At 52.6% G+C, this 27,118-nt stretch overlaps 1 protein-coding gene across 3 annotated transcripts in view; it reads right to left on the bottom strand.

Annotated features, from left to right (window-relative positions):
- Positions 1 to 27,118, bottom strand: part of BMP7 (bone morphogenetic protein 7) — a 168,699-nt gene that overhangs the window by 133,919 nt on the left and 7,662 nt on the right. For all 3 annotated transcript variants that reach the window (XM_045444152.1, XM_045444151.1, XM_045444150.1), the window contains exon 2: positions 1,355 to 1,547. In XM_045444152.1, the coding sequence (XP_045300108.1) occupies positions 1,355 to 1,547 (193 nt within the window). The remainder of the gene's footprint in view (positions 1 to 1,354; positions 1,548 to 27,118) is intronic.

Raw genomic sequence — 27,118 nt, 5'->3', positions numbered from 1 at the left:
AGGACGTTCTGTGTGAACCCACCCGGGATCGCCCAAGGCTTGCTGTGAGGTGAAGAAAGCAAGGTGCAGGAGGGAGAATATGAAGAGACGCCCCCTGGAAAGACACACACTCGCACACACGTGTTTGCGGATTCAAGGAAGCTCACGGCACTGAACTTGAGGCTGCCTGAGAGACGGGCCCCTGGGACTCAGAGCTGGGCGGGAGCTTCAATGCTCACGTTCGTGGCTTTTCTCGCGTCTGAATTTTATGACGTCCGCGCGTCTTAGCTACTCAAACCTGTATCTTCAAAAGAAACACTTTCTGTATACCCCCCACCCCCCCCGGCTCAAGCCCTAATTTGGCCACTTTCTCTCTGGGTGGTGGGGGGAAATGGCACACCCTTTGCTCTCAGCTCTTAATTCTCCCCACGTCACTGAGGAGTCCCCATCCCGGAGGGCTACGATGCACGCGGAATGAGGTTACACATGCAACCCAGTGGAAATAAGAAAGAAGACTTCGGTTTTCTTAGTGTTTAAGACGACCCCTAACATGGCAGTGCTTGGGGAGGTGGTGATGGTTCCTAGGTCCCTAGTGTGGTGACGGGTCCCCATTCCCGCTGCACATGCGAATAAGGGCTGTCCATCAGGAGGCGCCATGAATTCCTCCATTAGTTACTGATGAAAGGGCATCGGGCGACGATAAAAGACGATAAAAGTCTGCCAGCCTGAGACATCTTGAAAGCCAACCGCTGGGTGTCACCGCCTGGGTCACATCCGCCTCGGGAGCCCATGATGTCCTTGTTCGGTGCTCCAGCCCATCTCTCAGCCTTCTTACCCCCCAGGAGACCTCAAAACTACATCGGTGCAAGATTTTGGTTCCCGACTTCGTGATTCTCCGAAGCCTGAGGTCTCTCTCTGCCTGGTTACTCAGGTTCTGCTCCCCTAACGTTTTATTACAAATGGCCACCTTCATTGCTTGCCTGACATCATGGGCTGGGGTTCGCAGTGAGGCACAGGGTAGACCTCCCCCCAAAATGTTTCTCCCTCTTCCCTACCCCCGTCCCCTCGGTGCCCATGAACGCATGCCAGACCCAGACCCCCCATAAATACCCGCGTGGCTCACCTGGCTGTCTCCGATTCCTAACTCAATTTGCTGACAGGGGCTAGTTTCAAGACACAGCGACATACACCGTAAACTTTCTTGAAAACATACATTCCGTGGAGGGGGCCCGGCACACGGCTGGTGACCCGTGACGGAAGCAGCCGCGACTGCCCCCTGCCCCAAACTGGCCCCGTCCCCTGGCCGCCACCCCCGTCTTCCTCTGCCACTGAGGGGAGCTCAGGACGCCTCCCGGGGACCCGTCACAGCACCCACCTGCCCAGGTGCTCCTGCAGCACCTGGTAAACGCTGATCCGGAACGTCTCGTTATCGAAGCGTTCCCGGATGTAGTCCTTGTAGATGCGGAATTCGGCTGCGGTCACGGCTTCCCCTTCCGGGATCTTGGAGAGATCAAACCGGAACTCCCGGTGGTGGTAACGGGGGTGGAAGAACTCTTTGTCGTGCTCCACTAGAAAGGAAGAAAGCTCGTTAGTGGCTGGCTCTCACGCTCGTGGCTCAGCGTCCCAGCCGGCCACTGCCGGGCCCCCCAGGTGCCACCTGCCCGCTCCCGCTGACCTGGTGCAGCCGGGGTGGGGGTGGGGGTGGGGCCGCAGCCACAGACCCTATGGTCGCCTCGAGCGACAGCAACGACTCTCCATCAACCCGCTGGGGAGAGTGGGGCACAGACCCAGCCGTCCCAGGGACCCTGGACACAGACTCGGGTTCACGGGAGCTCAGGCTTGCGTTCAAATCCGGGCTCTGCCGCTAAGGAGCTGACCTGCACGAGGTGCCAAGTCATCTCTCTGGACCTCGAGTTCCTCATCTAAAAATAAGGACAATAGTCCTCCTTCATGGGTTGTTGTGAGAGTTAAGTAACCGAATTCTCATAAGCAGGAGTGTTTATTTGGGGGGGGGGGTTGTTAATGTCTATTTATATTTGAGAGAAAGAGTGCACGTGAGTATGCGAGCAGGGGGAGGGAGGAGGGGCAGAGAGAGACAGAGACAGAACCGGAAGCAGGCTCCAGGCTCCGAGCTGTCAGCACAGAGCCCGACGCGGGGCTCGAACCCACGAGCCGCGAGATCGTTACCTGAGCCGAAGTCAGGTCCTTAAGCGACTGAGCCACCCAGGCGCCCCACCCCAGATGTTTCTAACGGCCACCAGGGTTTACAACCACAGCCTTAGAGTGAAAGCAGAAAAAAGAGGTGAACGGCAAGGTCAGGGGACGTGGCTTTTGAAAATGGCTTCTGGATAAAGTAAGGCAAAGGCCTCAGTGCTGCTGCCTCATCCTGGCGGTGATCCTCCTCGGGTATGACACCCACTGCATCGATAATAAACGCCCCAATGATACGAGCCCAAAATGGGTGTTTCTGGGAGTGGACCTGTGATTCCCAAGGTGCACGCATCCTCTGGTCCAACATGGAACAGGGGAGGGGTGGGGAGAGACCAGACAGGCAGGGAAAATGGTGGAACCGGCTTGGCCAGAAGAGGGGAGAAACACACCAGCTTCATCTAGAGCTTTGGCGTAATGAACTCTAGAAGCTCTCAGGCTGGGTCAGGGCTACCCCGGCTGCGAGCAGGACGTGAACGCCTTTGAGGAAGAAGGTCCCCAACAGTGGCAGCCCAAAGGCCCTTCCTACAGATCTCCATTAAAAAAAAAAAAAAATCTGTTTTAAACCTTAATAGTAGTTCTAAAAGATACTGCGATGGGGGCAGGGGTGTTGAGGAATGATCCACTCATCAGGAGCGGCCCTCAAGGCCAGGGGACTCTGGCTGGGCACAGGAATGACCCTGTCACTGGAGAGATCTCGGGAAGGTGACCCCTGAACGGCAGGTGCTGGAATCTTAGGCCACATGTGGAGAGCTGGCCACAGGAATGACCTCTCCAGAAACCACTGGATCTGTAGAACATTTCCTTTCTGACCCAGTCTACGGGCAAGGCTGAGCTGGGTGGCAAACAATGGTGATGGGCATGTGTCACCAGTCCCCCAACTCTGATCTATGCAGAAGTCGGGAGGGAGGGGTCTTTGTGGTAGCTTCTAGGAAGTACAGCCCACTGGGGACCACAGGAGCTTCGGGAGGGGGCACAGCAAAGACCCTCGACTCTGTCACTGGGGAAATGCCCGGGGCCAGTCCTCTGTCATCCTCCTAGCTCATTCAACCTTCAGGTCACCCAAGGAGGTGGACACAATGCCACATTGGCCGGGAAGGCACCTGAGACCCAAGAGGTGTGCGGTGGCCCGCCCGGGGCCAAAGAGCCGGGACTCGAACCCAGGCCCCACCAAATCCCAGCCACGCATCTCAGTGGCTGAGCCAACAGCCCCGCAAGACCAATTCCTGTGCCTGTTGTCAGAACATTCTCATCGCGTGACAGCACGCGTCCGGAACGCGCTCGAACCGTGTGTGCAGTTCTGCACACGGTCAAGGTGAATCTTCCCACGGAGCTCCTCCCAGATCGACAGAGCATCACCCCCCAGCACCCCTGTGCTCTCCCCAACTTCTCAAGCCACAGGCTGGTTTTCCTTGTTTTTGAATATTATAAACAGGGATTCACACGGTACGTTTTCTTTTGTACTCGCCTTTTTTTTTTTTTTAATTTATTTTTGAGAAACAGAGAGAGAGCACAAGCAGGGGAGGGGCAGAGAGAAAGGGAGACACAGAACCAGAAGCAGACTCCAGGCTCTGAGCTGTCAGCACAGAGCCCGACACGGGGCTCAAACTCACGAACCGTGAGATCATGACCTGAGCCGAAGTCGGATGCTCAACCGACTGAGCCACTCAGGCGCCCCTCTCTCTTTTTTTTTTTTAAAGCTTGTTTATTTATTTTGAGAGAGAGAGACAGAATGCGAGTGGGGGAGAGGCAGAGAGAAAGAGAGAGAGGGAGACACAGAATCGGAAGCAGGCTCCAGGCTCCGAGCTGTCAGCACAGAGCCCGACGCGGGGCTCCAACTCGTGAACTGCGAGATCATGACCTGAGCCGAAGTCAGACGCTCAACCGACTGAGCCACCCAGGCGCCCCTGAAATGTTCCCTTACACAGTCCTATTTAAGTCCCATGGGGCTGTGGAATATGAGAGGGGCATTCCACAGCCCCCCTCCTTCCCCCCATGCCGACAGACTGCACAGATCAAGTCTCCATTTCCAACCATCGGCCTCTGTCCTCCCCCAGAGAACGTGGGTGCAGAACCCCCAGCTTGCAGCAAAGATGCCTGAAGAACCCAGAAGCACAAAAAAAAAAAAAAAAAAAAAAAAAAGCAGTAGTCACGAAGCACCAGCTCTGGGCACTTTCCAGCATCATCTGATCGACTCTGGTGAGGCAGGATGGATCCCCATTTTACAGATGAGGAACCGGAGGCTCGGGGACTTGTCCAAGATTACAAGTGAAGTGAGTGGCTGGCCTCTGGAAGCCCACTCTGGAACCAGGTGAGCTCAGCTCAAATCGCAGCTGTGTCTATCAGCTGTGTGGTCTTGACCGCGTTCCCTAACCTCTGCATGCCTCCCCTGGCCCCGGGGATAATAACGAGAACGGCCCTTTCTCGCTGAGCTGTCCAGAGTCAGCACCTAACAGCAATGCTGGGCACACGGAACCAATTCACGTCCTGGGCCTCTCAAACGATGAGCCGAGAGAACGACGGCCGGTGCAGAAGGAACCTTATGCGCGTGTGGGTACCTGACAACTGTATTTGAAGCAGAGTGCGGTTAGACCGAACGCTAAAGACATGTGCAAATAAGCACGACACGAACACAGGTGCCATCACTAAAGTCACTCCCAAACAAGGAGAGAAAAGACTGATGCATAATCACAAAGCTCAATCTGTGGCAGCAGGTGTGCACAAAACCTTTTAAACGTCTAAGATAAAAATGCATCTTACCTGTGAAGACAGTGAAGCGATCAGCGTTATACGGTTTCTTTTGTTAAAACGATACAGGCACCGAGCGTCCGGCTACATTTGTTGCAACATTTGCAGGCCCTTCGGGGCGGCTTTCTGAGCAAATTGCCCTCGCTAATTATTTCAGGGCAATGAGCAGCATAAACCACATGGACCTCCTGTGCTTCCTAAGACCACGGCATCGTGGGTTTTAAAAATAACTTTGTGATTTATCAAAGAAAGAACAGTCATTCCCCCCCCCCCCAAAAAAAAAGAGCAGTTAATAATTCAAAGTCCAAACCAAACTCCCAATCTCGCATTTCCAAGGCTTCCATTTTACACAGCAGTCACCCCACAGCACAGAATCTACACCATTTCGGTCTCAGGGGTCAAGACGGTTCAGCTCTCGCCGCGAAAGCAGAGAAATGCATGTACTTTGAGGGAGTAAATACGTCTTCACGTTTCCTTGTCACGTCACCATTCTTGATTACCCAAGACCTGGGTTTTGAAATAACTGCCTAGAGTTGTTATCTCCCTTTGTCCATACAGAAAAGCTTTCCAAAGGGAACCCAGAGCCTAGGAATCTAGCTTTTTCTGCACTGACCTCTGCACTCCAGCACCCCACCGGCTAAGAGAGCTCCCGGGCATTAACCAAGACTTTCATCTTCCAAAGATGAAAAGGGCCCAGATCTCCGAGACCAAGAGAGAAGTCCAAAGAAAACGGATTCCGGGAAACACCATTCCCGTGTCCTTTTACAAAAGGCTGGAATTAATAACCCCCACGCTGGTCCTGGGAGGGGTAATTCTGGGTGGGAGAATGTCAGTGTGTATGGACATTTATCTGTTTAGCAGAGGCAGGTGGGAACAGGAAGCCACCCGCCCGGGCGTCCCTTCTCACCACCCGCTGACACGTCAGGGAACAACTCTGCCCCACGCAGGTGACCACGGTCGCGACACCCGACACGCAGACTCACGCAGCTGGCTGGATGCTTACCCTTCTGCGTCTGCGTCCTTCACTCAGCCTCCCCCCGTGTGGCTGTGTGTAGTCATGGGTCATTCGTCTGCACTGCTGTATCGAACCCCGTTGTGGGTACACGCCCCCGTCTCCTCTTTGAGGGTAGTTTCCAGTCTGGGGCTGTTACACACCCTGCTTTGAGGAACATCCTGGTACGTGCCTTTTGGCGAACACGTTTCTGTTGGGGAAACACTCTGACGCAGGACAGCAGGTCGGCGGGCAGGTAACCGCTGGACTTCGGTAGATGCACCTGACTGTTCCCATGTCAAGAATGTGGGGGTAACGGCAACGGGGCCAAATGAGACACAGCCCCCAGAGGAACAGTTCGTTTTAGTTTCTGTTCGTAAACCCCAGTGCATTTGTTTACGTATGAGGGAGTTCTTCACATGGAAGACGGTGAATCCAGTCTTGAGGAAGGATGGGGACAAGCAGCCCCAGAGGACAGGGAAGGGCACCGCGGGCAGAGGAGACAGACTGGTCCAAAGATCTCCAGTTCCGAGCCTCTTTAATAAAGATGACGCTCCGGGGGGCAAGAGAACCAATCGAGAGTCCACAATATAACCAGAAGCTAGAAGTGACTTTTCTTTTTTCTTTTTTTTTTTTTTTTTAATTTTTTTTTCTTTTTCTTTTTTCCAACGTTTATTTATTTTTGGGACAGAGAGAGACAGAGCATGAACGGGGAAGGGGCAGAGAGAGAGGGAGACACAGAATCGGAAACAGGCTCCAGGCTCTGAGCCATCAGCACAGAGCCCGACGCGGGGCTCGAACTCACGGACCGCGAGATCGTGACCTGGCTGAAGTCGGAGGCTCAACCGACTGCGCCACCCAGGCGCCCCTAGAAGTGACTTTTCAAGGACGCTTGACTGCTCGAGATCCCATGTGTCAGAAACCTCCCCCATCCTGACTTGACTCTAAAACTTCCAACCCAGGCTCCTTTCCTTCCTACAGGGATACACTTCACCCGGAAGGTTCTGTCACACGTCCAGAACTCCTCGGAGCTGACTGTTACCAAGGCAGCTGTCGGAAGGCACGTCAGCTTCCGGGATGGCTCTACGTTCATTCGAAGATTTACCCGGCGCGGTGACGGAGTCTGAAAAGCTGCCCGAGGCACGCCCGAAATCAGGAGCTCTAGACAGTGGAACAGGCGTACCCAACTACTCCCAGAGGAAAAGGTTCTCTCAGTAACACGACGGTTGGCACTCGGCCGCGCAACTGTTCCAGAAGAAGACAGGGCGCTGTCCGGAACGCACAGTAAAGGAATAGCACGCAAAAGCGTAAAATGATACACGCTTCCAGGAAAATAGCTCAGCGTCTCCTCGCACCCCAATGTACTCGCTCAACAAACGCTCCTTGACCGCCCCAGCGGGGTGTGGGAGAGCGCTCCCTTGTCCTGAGATTCGAGAAACACCGATAAAAGCCCAGTTAGGTCGAAGCTCTGTCCCCTGCCTAATCCCTGAGCTAGGTAATGCCTATCACTTTTTAAATTTTATGTTTCATATTTAGTACTAAAAACAGTAAGTGATACATTATTAATATGAATTATTATATTTATTTATAGATTGTATGATTTCATTGTAATTCAATGTCATTTAATATTAATCATTTAATATTTTAAAATCTACATAAGATTCACCATCTTTTTAAAAAAGTTTTTTTAATGTTTATTTAGTTTTGAGGCAGAGAGAGACACAGCAATGAACGGGGGAGGGGCAGAGAGAGAGGGAGACACAGAATCGGAAGCGGGCTCCAGGCTCTGAGCTGTCAGCCCAGAGCCCGACGCGGGGCTGGAACTCACGGACCGCGAGATCGTGACCTGAGCAGAAACCAAGAGTCGGACGCTTAACCGACTGACCACCCAGGAGCCTCGGTAACTATATTTTTCATTTTTCGAGGGACTGTCGTACCGTTTTCCACGGAGCCTGCATCGTCCTACCGTCCCACCAACCGTACTCAAGGGCTCCGGAGGGTCTCTGCAGGTCCTCACCAGGAAGGGTCGACTTGTTGTCTTCTGGCGTTCCGTTTTGACAGCAGCCAGGCGGATGGCAGCGGGGTGGACGGCCACGAGTACACAGTCCCTCCCGCGGGCCTGGATGGCGCGTCACAGGGGTCACACACAGGATCTCACGGGACCCCTATCGAAGCCCTACTCAGCGGCAGGCACGTGAATCAGGTCCATTCTACAGATGAAGACGATAAGGCTCAGAGAGGTCAAGTCGCTTCCCCAGAGCCACACAGCCGGTCCGAACACCCACCTGGTGCCCGCATCACCGGCCACAGGACCCCCTCCCTGACGCTGGACACGGCCACCGCCCGCACAGCTGCGGAGATCATCAGGTAAGGACACAGCTCGGAAGCACAGCAAGTTCGCCACATCCGCCTCCTTACACGCTAAGCTCGGCGAGTGAAGACCGCATCCCACTCGGGTCCCTCTCCCGTTTGCAAGTTCGGCTCCTGCCCAGGGCCAGGGCCGCCCCCGAGAGAGGCCGACAGCTCCAAGACCGGCCCGTCTCCCCATCGTCCCTCCCTAGCCCCCCGCCTGGCGGAGGGCACACAAGCAGCATTGTCTCCCCGTCCCCGAAACCGCTGCTTCAACTCTCGAACTTTCCACCAAATACTTGGGACCACCTGGGGTCCCAGCGCCGGGCGCTCCGAGAGGGTCTTTGGAGACACTGCCTCCTTGTTAGATGCCCAGAGACCCAGGCGCGGAGGCGAGGCCGCTGGCAGGCCAGGCATTTGTCATCGTGCGCGGCACAGATGTGGGGTGGGGGTGGGGCAGGGGAATTACTGTACCGCAAGATTAAACACTTCAATGTCAACATGTGCTCAGTGTTGCTCGAACAATGTTATCATTGTGAATTGAATGGACCAAAGGGTTTAGGGGATGGGGCGGGGAGAGGGAGAAAAGATGGGTTTAATTATCTCTAGGGCTGAAGCCAGTTATTTGCCTAAAAAGACCCAGACGCTGGTGGAGCTGGAAAGAAAAATGGGCTGTAAGCACATGTCGAGCCTTCTGCCGTAAACCCAGGCGGCCAGCCCTCATTCGTGGGCGCCCCAGCTCCGCGGAGGGAGGAAGCCAGCCCCCGGGGGTCTCCGGGTCCCCAGATCCCATTCCTGGTCAATTGCGAGCGGAGGCACAGAATGGAAACCGTTCGCTGTTTTCGACTCGACTGGTTATTCTCAACCGCGGTCATTCTGTCCTCCCCTCAACCCCACCAAGGGATATTGGGCAACGCTTGGATTCGTTTTTGTTTTGCCACAACTGACGGGGTATTTGCCACTGGCAGCTAGTGGGTGGAGGCCAGGGACATTGCTAAACATCCTGCGACGCACGGCACAGCCCCCCACCCCTTCAGGGAATGGTCCGGCCCCAACTGTCAATCATGCCGAGTTGAGACTCCCTGAGCAAACAGACAAACGACTCCTAAGAGAGTCAGGAACCCTGGGGTTTGGCCCCATCCGGGCTCTCAGCTAGGTGAGCGGGACCCCAGGCACCCTGGACCTCGGCTTTTCCCTGCAGAACGAGGGGACGGATTTCATCGGTCTCGCCCCCTCCCTGCACTCCCATCAGGGCTGTACCATGGAAAGTTGCCAACGTTCTACCAGTTTTGACCTATAAGGGTTCAACCTCACGCCTCTACGCTTGACCTCTGTGTCTGTGCTTCCGACAGGACTGCCACTAACCCACAGGTGTCTACGCGGAGCACCTTGACACGTGGCTGGTGCTGCTGGGACCCGAAGGCTTCCATTTATGCTAGCGCGATTCATCTGACTCTAAACGGCCACGTGAAGCTAGCGGCTCCTATATCGGGCAGCCCAGACGCAGAGCGTTTCCGTCCAGGAAGAAGGTTCTATTGGACAGCCATGCTTCGCCGTATCGGTGTGCTGGCTTCTTAAAGCACCAAGACGATGTGTAAAGCTCACTGCAAACCAGGGTCTGACACATGTTCTCGGAGATACAAGAGGAGGTTTATTTCCCCCAGCTCAAAGACACCCCCATTGTGAAAAATGCCACGGAGACGGGGAGAGGTTAATCCTTGAGTTGTGTGCGAGGCCTGGGACGGAAGCTGGTGGCTCCGTGGCTCTGGGTTCTGTCTTTGCTCTAGGTCACCCTGGCACCCCAGCCCCTTCCCTCCTGCGGAGCTGGGCTCATCTCCATGGTCACAGCCCCACGGGGCTTAACATCCCTTACCCTCCCCTCCCCCACCTGCCCCGCTCTTTCCCGCCTAGAACTGAACTGCTGATTATTTTGATGGGCCTGCTGACCTGTTTATTAACGGTCTCCTCTTCTAGGTTTTAACTCCAAGAGTATACACACTGAGCAACAGAACGTTAACAGGTTTCAACCGTGGAGCTGTACAATGGGACAGCTCTAGAAATACTTAATTCTGGGTGCCTGGGCGGTTCAGTCGGTTAAGCGTCCGACTCGTGATTTTGGCTGAGGTCATGATCTCCCAGCTCATGGGATCGAGCCCCATGTCAGGCTCTGTGCTGACAGTGTGGAGCCTGCTTGGGATTCTCCCTCTTCCTCTCTCTCTTCTCCTCCCCCACTTACGCTCTCTTTCTTTCTCTCTGTCAAAAACCAATCAATCGATCAATCAATCAACCCTTCATCGGGTGGCTGTTGGCTCAAAATAGACCAGGGACTGGCCAACTCCAGCGCGCTCCAGAATTACCAGGGAGCTCATTAACACAGAGATCACTGGCATTTGTAATTCAGGGGGTCTGGGGTGGAGCCTAAGAACCAGCATTCCTAACACATTCTCAGGAGATACTGGCAGTCTGGGGGCCCCACTTTAAGAACCGCAGGACAGAGGCTGTGTGTAGAATGCCACCACCCATGGGGCGCCTGGGTGGCGCAGTCGGTTGAGCGTCCGACTTCAGCCAGGTCATGATCTCGCGGTCCGTGAGTTCGAGCCCCGCGTCGGGCTCTGGGCTGACAGCTCAGAGCCTGGAGCCTGCTTCTGATTCTGTGTCTCCCTCTCTCTCTGCCCCTCCCCCGTTCATGCTCTGTCTCTCTCTGTCCCAAAAATAAATAAACGTTGGAAAAAAAAAAAAAGAATGCCACCACCCAGAGAGGTCCTGAACGATGTTAGCTGTCACTATTTGGTTGTTCTCCACTGTCGCATCTGCTCTGTCGCTTGCCTGACTCTTGGCAGGTTCTCCAGTATCTCAGTGAAGAGTCTTCAGAAACCTCCCCAACCGGCACCCTCGCCTCACTCAGCTCAAGAGCAATAAATAACTGGGTCTGGGGAGAGGGGGGGGGGGGGGACACGGGTTCGAACACAGGCTCTGCCAACCACCGGCAGGGACTCAGGACAAGTTAACCCATCTCTGGGAGGCTCAGCTTGCCCCTCTGTAAAATGGAGACATTAAGGGGCCTCCAGTTACGGGGCCTTTTGAGAATTCAAGGTCACAGAGGCAGGGGGTGGAGAGGGACACATGTGCCCTAACCACAGCAGCCCCCCCACCCCCCACCCAGGGCGGCCACTACTGGGGAGAGGAGCTGCTTTGGGACAGGAGGGAGCCTCTCCAGACCTTGCCCCAAAGCAGCCAAAGACTCCAGGGTCAGCTGGGCACATACAGCTGGCTTAAGGTATTTTAGAAGCAAATCAAATCAAATGAGAATTTATAATCCTTCCTGAGGTCTGGGCTCCATCAACCCAAACTCATTAGGCCCCCGCCGTGCAGGTGCAGCTAAGGAAGAGACTGTTGTGCGTTTCCTTCACGCTGGGCTCCCATCTCCCTTTCAAAATAAAAGCTTCTCTAATGCCCAGTACTTGGACCGAACCACAGAGCCATCCATGGTGATCGCTGCACACAGGATGGTGTAGGTGAGGTGTGCAAAGGCTGGACCGCACCAGGGGTGGGCAGTTTGCTGGAAGGCTGGACCACACGGCGGGGAGGGAGGGTTGCTGGCACCGGCGATCTTCAGGAGCCACATCCGTTTGGCATTCACATTTTCCGTTTTTTTTTTCTCCCAAGTTTATTTACTTATTTATTTTTGAGTAATCTCTACACCCAACGAGGGGCTGGAACTCAGGAGCCCGAGATCAAGAGTCACAGGCTCCACCCAGCCAGCCAAGTGCCTCGCTATTCGCACTGTCAACAGGCCGAACTTGGATCCCCAAACTGAACTACGCCAAAAGGCCCTCAAGCTCACCCCGTTGTCCTTTGCACCTATTTCTGGTCAGGGCAGGAGAATCCACGATCGAGCCAAAGGATGGTTTTGAAATCTGTTGCACATCATCCGTAGAGGTGCAAACGACTTCCAGAGGGAGTCTCCCCAGCTTACGTGAGCTGGTTCTACACGGGGACATCTTACAAATCACTGGAAAGGATCAGTAGCGATCGAAGAGAATTCCTGCACAATTAAATTTACGTAAAGTTTTAAAACCGGGGCGACGAACCCATGCCATGGGAAGACCGGACAGGGGTCACCCCCGGGGAGGAGCGCGAGGGGGTTCTGGGAGCTGATCGAGTTCTGCTTCTTGATTCGTGCACGGTTCTGCACACGGTTACACTTCTGTAAACAGTGTGTGTGGTAAAGGCTGGCTGGCTTCAGCCATCTTCAATACAACACGAGTATTTATTACCGTATCTCCTCTATTGTAAGAGGTGTGATCAACTTAATGACGGCTCTTGGGGGAAAAGATACCAACACGTTGATCAATTTTATGACATTTTGGTTTCAGAAACGCCGATAATCAAAGAAATGGGGTATTATGTCTAAAGGACTCGATTGTAAAACATTTCTGTGGCTTCCTCCTGCCCTCGCAGATGAGCTGCCCATTAGCAAGGCTCTTTACTAACCTGCTCTAAACCCATCTTTCGAGCCCGAGGAGCACTTCAGGATCAAGGTTAAGAGGGACGGCTCAAGAGCCGGACCTCCACACTTAAATTCACTTCCTAGCTATGTATCCTGGGCCAGCTACTACACTCTGTGCTCAGTTTTCTGGTCTATAAAATAGGAAGATAATAATACCCCCACCTGAAATGGTTGTTAGGAGAAGTCATCAAGTTAATTTAGGTAAAGAGGATAAAGGATGCTTGGCACATAGTAAGCCCCTGACAAATGGTACCTACTTAGATTATTATTAGAATGGCTAACACGGGGGCGCCTGGGTGGCTCAGTCGGTTGAACATCCGACTTCAGCTCAGGTCGTGATCTCACAGTTCGTGGATTCGAGCCCCACATCGGGCTCTGGGCTGACAGCTCGGAGCCTGGAGCCTGCTTCGGATTCTGTGTCTCCCTCTCTCTCTCTCTCTGCCCCTCCCCTGCTCATGCTCAGTCTCTCTCTCTCTCAAAAATGAATAAACTAGGGGCGCCTGGGTGGCGCAGTCGGTTAAGCGTCCGACTTCAGCCAGGTCACGATCTCACGGTCCGGGAGTTCGAGCCCCGCGTCGGGCTCTGGGCTGATGGCTCAGAGCCTGGAGCCTGTTTCCGATTCTGTGTCTCCCTCTCTCTCTGCCCCTCCCCCGTTCATTCATGCTCTGTCTCTCTCTGTCCCAAAAAAAAAAAAAAAAAAAAAAAAAACGTTGAGAAAAAAAATGAATAAACTAAAAAAAAATTAAAAAAAAAAATGGCTAACACAGATATAACTAAATAGTAGACACACCCTCAATCCCCCAACCCAGTCACAAGGGACCAGAACCTGACTCCCAGCAACCTTATTCATGTAGCACGATGTACCATCTAGATCCAACTGATGCACGAGTACACATGTGATTCAAGCTGCCTCAGAGTCTCTCTGAGGTGCAGAGGTCTACCATACCATCAAGGACCCAAGTTTCTTCGGTCTTTTTGCTCTGCCCCTGTCTGCATGTTGATTTTTAATCCTTAGGCCTTTTGCCTCATGGTCACAAGATGGCTGCCACGACTCCAAACATCATGTCTTCACAGAGCCACATTCATGGCAGAAAAAAAAAAAAGAAGAAGTACAGAGAGTTCTGTTTGCTCAGCCGTCACTCATCTGGAAGCAAAATATTTTTCAGAACCACCTCCTACCCCATTCCTCCCCTAGCAAATTTCCTCTCGTGTCTCACTGGTTCGGACAGCATCCTGTGGCTATCCCAACCTGCTGGAGAAGCTGGGAAAGCAAGTATGTGGCTAGCCAGATAGTTATAATTACAAGTTGCTGTGGGTGGCCTTCTTTCTCCCAACCGACAGGGTAGCAGAGGAAACCAGTGAGGCAGAGAGGCAAGAGGGGAGCTGTTCAGTGACAGATGAGGGACCCAGAGAGGACAACCCTGGGATTCTCTAAGGACCTGCAAGCTGCTGGCGTGTCCTTCCCTAAGGCTTGGGATGCACTGACTTCCTTTTCCCCCCCCCCCCCCTTAAGCTAGTTTGAATAGGTTTATTTTGCCTGGACCAAAGAATTCTGTTACGTGTACTTTTGTTCACACCAAACACCCGCTGCCCAAAGACGATCCCTGAAAATACCTGCCACTTCTTTTGTCTCCCATCATCAACTCCAACCGGCGAACCCAAGGATACGCTCGGACCCTCGCGCATTACTCTCTTGCGGACAAGCAGAAGCAACCTAGTACCCAAAGCCCACTTCCTGAAAGTTCTTTCCGGCTCTCAGCATACACACAAGGTTGAGCAGGCTCTCTCCAAGCAGTTTTCCACCTCTGGCTAGCAAACCGTGCGACACGGATTCTTACGATGCCTCGAGTATCTGGATCGATTCATCCTCTGTCCAGAGGGAAACAGGAGCCACCTGTCCCACAAGCAGAACTCAGATCAAGCCCTGGGTCCGGCCTCTGCTTCCTCCCAGGGGACAATGATTCCTGACCTTCTCGGGACTTTTCAAACACTTTGCTCCCCTGTCTAAGGAGATCAGGAGGGTTGAGCTGATAAGATAAAGTTTGTTTGCAGCAAACAAGTGGCTGTTGGCTAGAGTCCTGAGGACTCACGTTGTGTCTACTTAGGGGGGTGAGCCTAAAGAGAAGCTCAATTCGTGTCAGCATGCTACCAGCCTTCTCATACATTCACGGCGGCACACTATTGTCTGGAGACCAGAAACTAGCTTCGGGGCTGTGTCAGAGAGAGAAACAAAAATCACCCCCTTCCCACTGCGTTGGCTAGAGGCCACTTTCATACCTTCCCATCCTCCCTGGCAGCAACAGCTGGCCTTATGAACCAGGTTGGCTCCTGGGACTTAAGGAGAAATCTCCTAGAGAATTCTAGAAAATGAAGAGCGAGGCAAGCAAGGAGAGCTCTTTGAACGCATCCCCTTTCTCTTGCCTTGAATGTGAGATTGTGCGAGGAGGTGATGTCTGGGGCTGTAGCAGCCATCTTGCAACCACGAGGCAACGGGCACGAGGAAGTTGAAGGTGGTGAAGATAAGGCGTAAGTTTCACGAATACCTGGATGAGACCACTGAGCTACCACCCCCAAACTCGGAATCACCTCCTTGAGGTCTTGCTGGTATGGGAGATAATGACATGTCTTTAGCGCCAAAGCCGCTGTTAGGCAGGTGTTCTGTGACTTAGAACACGTCCTAGATGAGACATCGTTCCTCTCCACAGAGGCAGGGAGCAGGCTTTGGGGGGTATATATATGCCTTGCACCACCTGCTGTCCTGGAGGGTGTTGCTAGTGATTAAACAGAAGCGTTTGGGTCCACTATGGGCGCTGAGCGCATCTGTCTCCAACGTGGCAGCTTCCTAAGGGATCTCAAGGGTAATTTTCACCCTGCCCAACTTCTATCCAACCCGCTGCCTTCCGCCTGGCCCCCACGGAAGGGGTGACCTTTTTTCACACTTTTTTGCAAGGGTCCAGGCCTCTTGTCAAGATCTGTAATAGGAGGGGAGTAAAAACGCAGAAGTATCATTTGTTTGAATGTTTATTTATTTTCCAGAGAGAGAGAGAGAGAGAGAGAGAGAGAGAAAGACAGAACGTGAGCGGGGGAGGGGCAGAGAGAGACGAGGAGACACAGAATCCGAAGCAGGTTCCAGACTCCCAGCTGTCAGCACAGGGCCCGACGCGGGGCTCGAACTCACGAACCGCGAGATCGTGACCTGAGCCGAAGTCGGACGCTTAACCACCCAGGCGTCCCCAGAAGTATAATTTTTAAAATGTGAGGCCACTTACGGAAATGCGGTCTTGGATAGGAGGGGCCCAGGCCGGGGGTGGAGAGGGACTCACAGGCGCCCCCAGTGAGCTGTACCGGGCAGACCGGTCCGCACATCAGGGGCTGGTTCGTCACCAGAAGGGCCTAGAAGACACTGCAGCAGTCAAGGGCTCCCAGGGCAGCCCCAGCAGGAGCCCCTCCTTTCCTGAGGGGTCCCCATTACTATCTTGCTCGCTCTCCGTGGCCCCGAGCCCCCAGCCGCCCCACCTGACGGGGAAAGTGCCGTGGACTGAATCGTGCCCCCCGAACCCACGTGTTGAAGCCCGACCCCCAAACGATGCTATCAGGAGACGGGTCTTGGGGAGGGATTGGGTTTAGAGAAGGCCGTGAGGGTGGGCCCCAGGGAGGAGTCAGCGTCCCCATACGAGGGGGAGGTGACCGGGGCTCCAGGCCCTCGCCTTTGAGGACGCGTGTAGCCACAGAGAAAAACAGACCCAGCCACACTGGCAGGCTCGTTTCAGCCCTGTGGCCTCCAGACCTGTGAGAACGAACGTCTGCGGTCTAAGCCGCCCGGTCTGTGGCCCTTTGCGATGGCCCAGACTGACTAAGGTGGAAACCGAGGCCCCAAGCGCCTGGGTGCCTTCAGTCACCTGCCTCAGGTCACACACCAGCGAGCTGGGACTCAAAGCCACATGGACCTGCTGTCCCCAAAGCCAGACAAGTGAGTGGCCAAGCCTGACCCCCACTTGGCCTCACATGTGGTAATGAATGTGGGAAAGCGTGCTAACAGCTGGGGGGGGGGGGGTCACTTAAAATGGAGAAGTATCAGGGATTCGTATCAAAACACGAGGGGACACAGGGGCGCCCGGGGGCTCAGTCGGTTCAGCGTCCGACTTCGGCTCGGGTCACGATCTCGCGGTTCGTGGGTTCGAGCCCCGCGTCGGGCCCTGTGCTGACGGCTCGGAGCCTGGAGCCTGAGCTTCGGATTCCGTGTCTCCCTCTCTCTGTCCCTCCCCTGCTCATACTGTCTCTGTCTCTCAAAAAATGAATAAATGTTAAAAAAAATTTTTTTTTAATAAAAACATGAGGGGACACAAGAAATGCCACCCCACTAAGTGTGACATCAGTGGCGTTCAGGAAAAAAAAAAACCAAAACCAAAAAAAAAAAAAAAAAAAAAAAAAAAGGCACAATTTTACTGTGAGTTTTAAGTTAATTAATTAATTAATTGTATTTCTTACGAGTAGACCGGCCCATAGCCAAGTGTGTAAATCCGAAGGGCTGTCTGTGCCTTGAGCTGGAGGGCACATGCAGACTGGGCCTGGGGGTTCTGTGTTTCCCTAAAACTCTGCACCAATCAGTACGGATCGGAGCCAGCAAGGGGCGACTTTCTGGGGTAACAGGATCTGCGATAAGAAAGCCAGCTTCCCGGTCTGTCTCACGTCCGGCTAACTCAGACGGGCTCTCCGCTTCCCCGGGGTCATCGCGGCTAAGGGGGGACCACCCTCAGCCCCAAGCCTGCAGAGCTCAGCGTCCAGCCCACTGTGACCCTCGGCACGAGCCGACGGCGGGTCCCGCCACCCTGGGGGCCCAGAGGCGCCACTCCGGGTGGCCCAAGCGTTGGCCTGGCAAGTGACCCCGTCACTGCCGGCAGCTAACGTTCCTGAGCATCCAATGCCCCGCAGGCACCATGCCCGTTCTCCTCTCTCCTCCGCACAGGGGGTCCTGCCAGCTGCCCGGGAGGCAGGTGCCAGTATTCACGCAGAGGAGGAAATGGGGACCCGGAGTATAATCAGCTGCCCCAGGTCACAAAGCTAACGAGTGGCAGAACTGGGATTTAGACTCCTGAGGTCCAACCCCAGAGCCAGTCTTAACTACCACCGGAGATGTTTTATGAGAATGTTTTTTTTGATGTTTACTTTTGAGAGAGAAAGACAGAGCTTGAGCAGGGGAGGGGCAGAGAGAGAGGGAGACAAAGAACCCGAAGCAGGCTCCAGGCCCCGAGCTGCCAGCACAGAGCCTGACGCGGGGCTCGAACGCACGAATCGTGAGATCGTGACCTGGGCCGAAGTCAGATGCTTAACGGATTGAGCCACCCTGGCGCCCGTAGAAGTTTTTACAAGCAGAACACGGGGAGGAAGCTACTAGGACCACGTGAATTCAGGAAGCAGCATGCGCTGGGCCGCGGCATCTCTTCCGGAGGCACGACGCATGGCTCGCGTGACGGATGCTGAGAAGCCGTCAGCGGAGAAATCCGTTTAAATCAGAGGGGCCCCTTGGGGCGCCTGGGTGGCGCAGTCGGTTAAGCGTCCGACTTCAGCCAGGTCACGATCTCGCGGTCCGTGAGTTCGAGCCCCGCGTCAGGCTCTGGGCTGATGGCTCAGAGCCTGGAGCCTGTTTCCGATTCTGTGTCTCCCTCTCTCTCTGCCCCTCCCCCGTTCATGCTCTGTCTCTCTCTGTCCCAAAATAAATAAACGTTGAAAAAAAAAATAAAAAAAAAATAAATAAATAAATAAAAAAAAAAATCAGAGGGGCCCCTCTGAACAGCCGGGAGGAGACAGGGTGCGTTGTGTCATTGGGCGTCTGCAGAGGGACAAAGGGGGACAGGTAAAACTCAGGCTTCATTTTTAGCCCTTCCCAGGTAGAGGGTGTGGGCAGCCGGAAGCAGGGGTCAGCGACCTTCTCCAGCAGGCCAGAGAGCCAGCACCGTAAGGCTTCGGAGAACATCGTGTCCGTTGCAATGACCCCGCTCCCGCTGCGGTGGAAAAGCAGAGGCGGACAACACGTAGGCGAACGAGCATGTTCGAAGCAAGTCGTGGACACTGGAACCGGGATTTCCTCTAATCTCCAGATGTCACGAAGTCTTCTTCTTCTTTTGATTATGTATCTTGCTTTTTAAAAAAAATGTAAAAACCGGGGCGCCCGGGTGGCTCAGTCGGCTGGGCGTCTGACTTCAGCTCAGGTCGTCATCTCACAGTTCACGAGTTCGAGCCCCACGTCGGGCTCTGTGCTGACGGCTCAGAGCCTGGAGTTTGCTTCGGATTCTGTGTCTCCCTCTCTCTCTGCCCCTCCCCTGCTCGAGCCCTCTCTCTCTCTCTCCCTCTCTCAAAAATAAACATTAAAATAAAATGTAAAAACCGGGGCACCTGGATGGCTCAGCCAGAAAAGCATCCAACTCTTGATCTTGAGGTCGTGAGTTCGAGCCCCGTGTCGGGTGTAAACATTACTTTAAAAAAATGAACTCAACAAAATGCAACAACCACTCCTGCTCACCGGCTGTGCAAAACCAGACAGAGGTTCAGATGTGGGCCGTGGCCTGAACAGCAGGTCTCCCTGCTTGAATCAGCTTTTGGGCAACGGCAGATGCAGAAACACCACCTCTCTGCTACACCCCCCTAAGTTACCTGCCGAGAGAGGAGGACAGTTACCTGGTAAGAGACGTTTTTACCCCAATGCCTCTGAGGGAGGCTGGGTGACAAAAAAAGAGGGGCCACTTCTCAGTGTGCATCTAATAACCTTTCAGCATCACGGAGCACAAGTCACTGTAATGCTCCGGTGGGGCAGCTGGGTGGCTCGGTCGGTGAAGCGTCCGACTTCGGCTCAGGTCACGATCTCCCAGTTTGTGAGTTCGAGCCCCATATCGGGCTCGCTGAGGTCAGCCTGTCTGCACGGGGCCCGCTTCCGATCCTCTGTCCCCCTCTCTCTGCCCCTGCCCGACTTGTGCTCTTCCCCAAAGTAAGTATGAAAACAAAACAAAACAAAACAAAACAAAACAAAAAACAAAACTACTTTGGTTCCTGGGAGACGATGCCACTCTGTAGAAATGTGACCTCCCTCTTTGTCTCCATCCAGGGTGTTTCAGACCCAGGCAGCGCTGTGCTCCCATGAGAGGGCTCACATTTTGGTTGCAGTCTGTGTTCCTTTTGGAAAATGATCCATCGGTCTAGAAATGTCGCTTCGCCCATTCCCCGCCATGGGCCGACGGGTTCGAAGCAAAGGCTCTCAAATCAGTTTCTAACTTTGAGGAAAGGTACCCTACACCAGTGGTTCTCCACTGGGGGCAACTCCCCCCCCCCCAACACACACGGGGGACATTGGCGATGTCTGGACACAAAACGCCTCGGGGTGCAATGCCACGGGTACCTGGCAGGGAGGAGCCAGGGCCTGCCCAACACCCTGTTAACACGCAAGACAGCTCTCACCACAGAGCGCCGTCTGGCTAAAAATCTAAGAGTGCCAAGACTGGGAAACCCTGCCCTACATCCACCCAAAGAAGGCACCGCCCAGTTCCCAGGGCGTCTGAGCCATGAGAAGTTTCTGGACCCCCTTTCCCATCCCCCCTCCCCCAAGTATATTAAGACAATGAGGAGCCCGGGGTTCGAGTAGGTATAAGGCAAGTGGTTTCATTTATTGTTTCCTCCTAAAGGAAATGACCAACCGGTGCCTCTACCCTATAAACATTTACTAGCCCTGGAAGGTTCTGAGGCCCCACTGCCATTTTTTAAGGGCTTCTCTCTCAACAAACGTTAGGTCAAGTCGATCAGAAAAGGGAACCTGAGAAAGGGGAAGGTGGCGGGGGCGGGGGGTGCGTTTTACAAAGTTCAGGACCAGGAGGAACGCTGAGAGACCTAACATGACCCCCCCCCCCCCCGCCACCCTGTCTCTCGCGCTCATAAACGAATGTCTGCTTCACATTGGGCATCTTATGAACGGGGGCAGAAAGAGTTTTAAAGGTCTCAGGGCACAGCTGCACAGGCTTTTCATTTGCCAGCTGAGTCCCTGTCGTGCTAGTGGGTCTGTGGATTGATTAGTTATTGGCCCTTGGGGCATGATACCCCGAACATTCTCTTAAGGCTGGCTCTCTGGGAGGGTTTCCCCGAGTCCTTGGGGCCTGGAAAAAAAAATGTAATCAACAAAGATCGCAGAGAAAAAAAAAAAATGCAATCAACAAAGATCGCAAAGTGTAACAATATCCAGACACCCACAATAGAGAGTTACCAAGAGTTAATATCGTGGTTGCTTCCTTTGTTATACAGTTTTTCTTTTAGAATAATTTTAGATTTCCAGGAAAGTCTCAAAACTGGTGCAGCGCTCCCGAACACCCTCACCCAGCTTCCCCTGGCGTGAACATCCCCCAGGACCATGGGACCCTTGTCGAAGCGAAGAAACGAGCACCAGTGCCCATCTCTATTTACTATTAACGAAAACTCCAGACTGTTTTTCAAATCGCATCAGTTTCTACTGACGTCCGCGTTCTGTTCCAAGATCTAACGCGGGATACGCTGTACTTCCTAAGGTTTCTTATTAACAGAAAGAAAACTTGACAGGAACCGTTGGGAGTTTACTTGAAATTTCTCCCCAGTCGCATTCCTTCCCTGCCTCCCGAGAGGCAGCTGCTGGGGAGTGCCCCTGGTGTGACCTCATACGTACGGACCCACGGACGACACATAGTATTACCTGGTGCCCCCTCCTGAGTGTGTGTGGTTCGACACAGTGTCCAATGGTTTTACCTTTAAACATCTTCCTGCAACTTGCTTTTTTCCCTTCTGACATCATTCTGAATCTGTATTGCTACATAAGAAAGAAGTCCTTCCGTTCCCTTCTGGTTGATTACAAATTTATAAATAAACGGATTGCAAATTTATTTCTCCAATCTCCTGCTCGTGGACATTTAGGCATTTGGTGATTCTAGTCTTCTCTAGAGTGTCTTGAGGTATTGCTATTAAAATACCAATCTCTAGGGGCGCTTGGGTGGCTCAGCTGGTTGGGCATCTGACTCTTGGTTTCGGCTCAGGTCACGGTCTCACGGTTCGTGGGTTCAAGCCCTGCGTGGGGCTCTGTGCTGGCAGCTCAGAGCCTGGAGCCTGCTTCGGATTCTCTCTTTCCCTCTTTCTCTGTCCCTCCCCCGCTCATGCTGTGTCTATCTCTCTCAAACAAATAACCTTAAAATTTTTTTTATTTTTAACTTTTTAATGTTTATTTGAGAGAGAGAGAGAGAGAGAGAGAGAGACAGAGCATGAGCGGGGGAGGGGCAGAGCCAGAGGGAGACACAGAATTATTGAAAGCAGGCTCCAGGCTCCGAGCTGTCAGCACAGAGCCCGACACGGGGCTCGAACTCACAGACGGCAAGATCATGACCTGATCAGACACTTAACCAACTGAGCCACCCAGGCGCCCCCCCACCCCCACCCCCTGCCACCAAAAAAATTTTTAAATACCCATCTTTAGTTGCCTCTGGAATTTCACCATCCAAGGGGAGTGGGGTGTATGTAGGAGCCCCGGTACACGGCACTCGGGACCCTCCACCCTGGCAATTTGTTTGAGGTCCCAGAGAGGGAGGAGGGAGTCATCATAAGCAGGAGAGATGATGAAAGAAAAAGGTATGCACCACGCCACAAAGTGAAGGTCAAGGGTTCAGCGTGTGTTTTGGTGGCCCAACACCACTCCCCTTGCGTGGCCCCCAGCCCCCCGTTCACATACCTCCATGGGGCGAGGAGAAAAGAGTTTACTGCTTTACGTCCAACCCCACAGCATTCTAGCGACGCAAGTTGGGGCCCCTTTACCTTCCTGCTCCCTAATAAAAGGGGAACGACTCATTTTGCAGAATGTTGAGAGAATTAAATGAGAATTAAATGAGAAAAGAGGGTGTAAGAGCTCCGCGGCTGCTACAAAAAGATGGTGTCCTTTATCACTAGGATTTATTTCAGTGACGTATTTAGCTAACGAAGGACTCTCTGAATTCAGTCCCTACATTCAGCCCTGCAAGATCCCACCCGGACTACAGGAAGTGGCCCTGAGGCCCAGGCAGAAAAGGCAGCACCCCCACTCGGGGCAAGACTTCGTGACAGAGTAATAATCTGCACAAGCCAGACAAGCGCCAGCCAGGACCAGAGTCAGGCTCCTGATTCTCTGGGTCGGGAACCAGACGGAGGCTGGAGCGTGCTTTTGCTGAAAGACAAGTCCTAAAGAGGTCAGTCGTTTTACAAGTGGGAAGAGAGAGAAGTGGTTCTTCTTGTTGAACCATGTCAATACCTCAGTGATGCAGAAACTTCTAGAAACACTGGTCTCCACAATGGGGTGCAAGGACTTGGGGGAGGCTAGAGGGATCCACTGGGATGTGGGGAAAATATTACAATCATAATTAAGTACATTTCAAGGACCGATGGCCGTCAGGGAAGGTGGAAATTTACCAGCCAAGCTTTGATAAAAATCTCTGCGTAACTGGTGGATGAGATAAAAAGCGAGGATCTTGGGGTGCCTGGGGGGCTCCTGGAGGTGCCTTGGGGTTAAGCTTCCGACTTCAGCTCAGGTCACGATCTCACAGTCCGTGAGTTCAAGCCCCGCGTCGGGCTCTGTGCTGACAGCTCGGAGCCTGGAGCCTGCTTTGGAATCTGTGTCTCCCTCTCTCTCTGCCCCTCCCCCACTCATACTCTGTCTCCGTCTCAAAAATAAATAAAAACACTTCGGATTCTGTGTCTCCCTCTCTCTCTGCCCCTCTGCTGTTCACGCTGTCTCTCTCTGTCTCAAAAATAAATAAAAACATTTAAAAACCATTTTTTTAAATCTTTTTTTAATGTTTATTTATTTCTGAGACAGAGAGAGACGGAGCATGAGCAGGGAAGGGGCAGAGAGAGAGGGAGACACAGAATCGGAAGCAGGCTCCAGGCTCTGAGCTGTCAGCACAGAGCCTGACATGGAGCTCAAACTCATCAACTGTGAGATCATGACCTGAGCTGAAGTCGGATGCTTACTGACTTAGCCACCCAGGTGTCTGTCACCTTCTTTTAAACATTTTTAAAAAATATTTATTTTTGGGAGAGATAGAGAGAGACAGAGCACGAGCAGGGGAGGGGCAGAGAGAGAGGGAGACACAGAATCTGAAGCAGGGCCCAGGCTCCGAGCCGTCAGCACAGAGCCGACGCGGGGCTCGAACTCACGGACCTAGCCGAAGTCAGTCACTCAACCAACTGAGCCACCCAGGCACCCCTAAAAAACATTTTTTTTTTTTAAATACAAAGTGAGGATCGTGTTTCAGCCAACAGTTCCCCTCTTCTGTTGCCATATTCTTCCCAGGTTCCTTCTGGTGCTCCCCTTTCCAAGCTGGGGTTCTAGTTTCCCCGCCCACCTTGGGTCAGGTGTGGCCACGTGACCAGCTCTGGCCAATGAAATGTGAGAAGTGGGGCATTCGCTTGTCAAAGCCCAGGCACAATTCACAGAGCCTTTCCCTCCCACTTGGGAACAGGTGACACCGGAGAGGGTTCAGCCCCATCAGCCAGGGGACCTGAGCCCCCTGCCAACCCGGCCAAGGCACGGAGGCCCTACCAAGCCACAATGGAGCCAAACGTAATACAAGAGAACAACAAACCTCTGTGGGTTTAGCCTACCAAGACTGTGGTCTCTGTTATCATGTGATAACTGCACTTATGCTGATTAGGCAAATGGAGGGCCAAAATAATAAAAATGTAGGACCAGGACTTTAGCTCGCTGATCCCGAACTGCTGGGCCACGATTCTGAAAGCCATCAGATTCTATCGCACAACATGAACTCACCTGTGAGAGCAAAATTAGGTGAAGGTGGCTCGTTCAATAAAAGTGCAATTTTGTATTAATTAATAATGATCAATTAGTTAAAATGTGTATCAATTAACATCAGAATTTTGCATTGTTTTTACCTTTAGGGCTTCTTTCTTTTTTTTTTTTTTTAAACACATTTATTATTGAGACACAGAGAGAGAGACAGGGTGCAAGCAGGGGAGGGGCAGAGAGAGAGGGAGACACAGAATCGGAAGCAGGCTCCGGGCTCCGAGCTGTCAGCACAGAGCCGGACGCGGGGCTTGAACCCAGGAACCACGAGATCATGACCTGAGCCCAAGTCGGACGCTCAACCGACTGAGCCACCCAGGAGCCCCATGTTTTTACCTTTAGTGCCTTCCTCCTTAAATTTATATTTTAGTTATGTTTTATAAGGTAAAAAAAAAAAAAAAAAAAAAGAAAGAAAAAACTGAACTAAAACAGTAGGATGTCTTTTTTTTTTTAATATTTATTTGGGAGGAGAGTGCAAGCGGGGGAGGGGCAGAGGGCGGGGGACAGGGGATCCAAAGCGGGCTCTGTGCACACAGGCTGACAGCAGCTAGCCAGATGTGGGGTTCTAACTCACGAACCATGAGACCACGACCTGAGCCCAAGTCGGAGGCTCAAACGACTGAGCCACCCAGGCGCCCCAATAGGACTTAATTTCTAATTAGGGCGTCGACCCAGAAATTTACAAGCAGAGAGGCAAAAGCAAAAAAAAAAAATTCAGAAGAGCTGCCTCAGAACATCTTCAACTCATTCATGCATACAAGCAGCCAATATCTGATCACCTCCTGTGCCATGAGAATTTGGCAAGGCAGTGCAAGAACAAAATAGTAAGAATGTCTGAAAAAACGGTCAAGAAAAGAGTCCTTTATCAAAGGCCAAACACAAGTCATTGAAACCGCAGAGTAACTTGCTTGCCTCTGTTGGCCGCCTTAAATTGCCGGGGCAGATGAGCACCGGGACCATTACAGAACCAGTCTAAGCTGACTGTCACGCTAAGTGTTTAGATTTTTTTTTTTTTTTTTTGTTTCCAAACTACATAAAAGCAAGCGAGAGGCTGGCATGACAAGACAGCACAGGCCTAACTCCAGTGCTTAAAAAACATGCGAGTCCTCGATTTTGGAAACAGTGCAAGTTTTTATTCACAGCCAAATTTAATTAAGCCAGACAACAAAAGATTGGAACTTGAAAGCCACTCTGGGGAGATAAAGATGGGAAAGAATAACACGTGACCTCAAAGATGCAGGGAAACCTAATACTCACTAAGTCAGATTTTTCGAGCAGTGTAGAAAGAGCTGAAGGGAATTTACGGGAAGCCTTGAGTGATTAAGCCCACCCCTCGTCTCGGGCCCTGGAGACGTTCTCTTTCGTCCCAGGGTCTCCAGAGGCTTCTAAACGCACTGAATCCACACAGGGCTTTGTTGCAGCCTAACCCCAGCCGGGGGAGTGGGGGACAGCCTTGCACCTGCTCCAAAAAAGAGTGGGGAGGCTGTGCTGTTCTGTTAATGAATGCTTTGGGCTTGTCACTCCCTTGAAGGAAAAGACAATTTGTACTTTGACCACCTTCCAGAAGGGGTGGGAAGAAATAGTTCAGTGCTGGGCTTTTTTTTTTTTTTTTAATTAAAACTTTTTATTTTGGAATAATTTTTGACTTAGAGAGAAGTTGCACAGAGAGTACAGAGAGTTCCCATATACCTTCACCCAAGTTTTAGTTTCCCTGGAAATAAAATTTTTAAATAGCCATAGGTGCTAAAAGCAAGAGAAACAGTCAGCATTATACTCTGTTTATCCTCAAAGAAGTTTGGTGTGCTCATTCAAATTTCATCGATCTCGGAAAGAAGGCAATCGTGTGTGTGCGAACACACACACATTTTGGGGGCCATTTTCTTGCTATCTTTAAAATAACATGGGTGGCTTAACCTAAATATTTTAAGTACTAAAAAACTCATATGGGGGGGGTGGCGCCTGGGGGGCTCGGTCAGTTAAGCGTCCGACTTTGGCTCGGGTCATGATCTCGCGGTTTGTGAGCTCGAGCCCCGCGTCAGGCTCTGGGCTGACGGCTCAGAGCCTGGAGCCTGCTTCCGATTCTGTGTCTCCCTCTCTCTCTGCCCCTCCCCCACTGATGTTCTCTCTCTCTCTCTCTCTCTCTCTCTCTCAAAAATAAATAAACGTTAAGAAATAAATTTTTATTTTATTTTTTTTTAAATTTTTTTTTTCAACGTTTATTTATTTTTGGGACAGAGAGAGACAGAGCATGAACGGGGGAGGGGCAGAGAGAGAGGGAGACACAGAATCGGAAACAGGCTCCAGGCTCTGAGCCATCAGCCCAGAGCCCGACGCGGGGCTCGAACTCACGGACCGCGAGATCGTGACCTGGCTGAAGTCGGACGCTTAACCGACTGCGCCACCCAGGCGCCCCAAGAAATAAATTTTTAAAAAAACCTCACCTCGAGACCAATATAGCGAAATGACTAGTGCTGTGGCCACCACAATAAAAACGAGAGCCACC

This window comes from Leopardus geoffroyi, chromosome A3 (assembly GCF_018350155.1).
Source record: "Leopardus geoffroyi isolate Oge1 chromosome A3, O.geoffroyi_Oge1_pat1.0, whole genome shotgun sequence".
Classification (NCBI taxonomy): Eukaryota; Metazoa; Chordata; class Mammalia; order Carnivora; family Felidae; genus Leopardus; species Leopardus geoffroyi.
The sequence above is the reverse complement of the archived record's forward strand: the minus strand, read 5'-3'. Positions and strand labels throughout refer to the sequence as shown.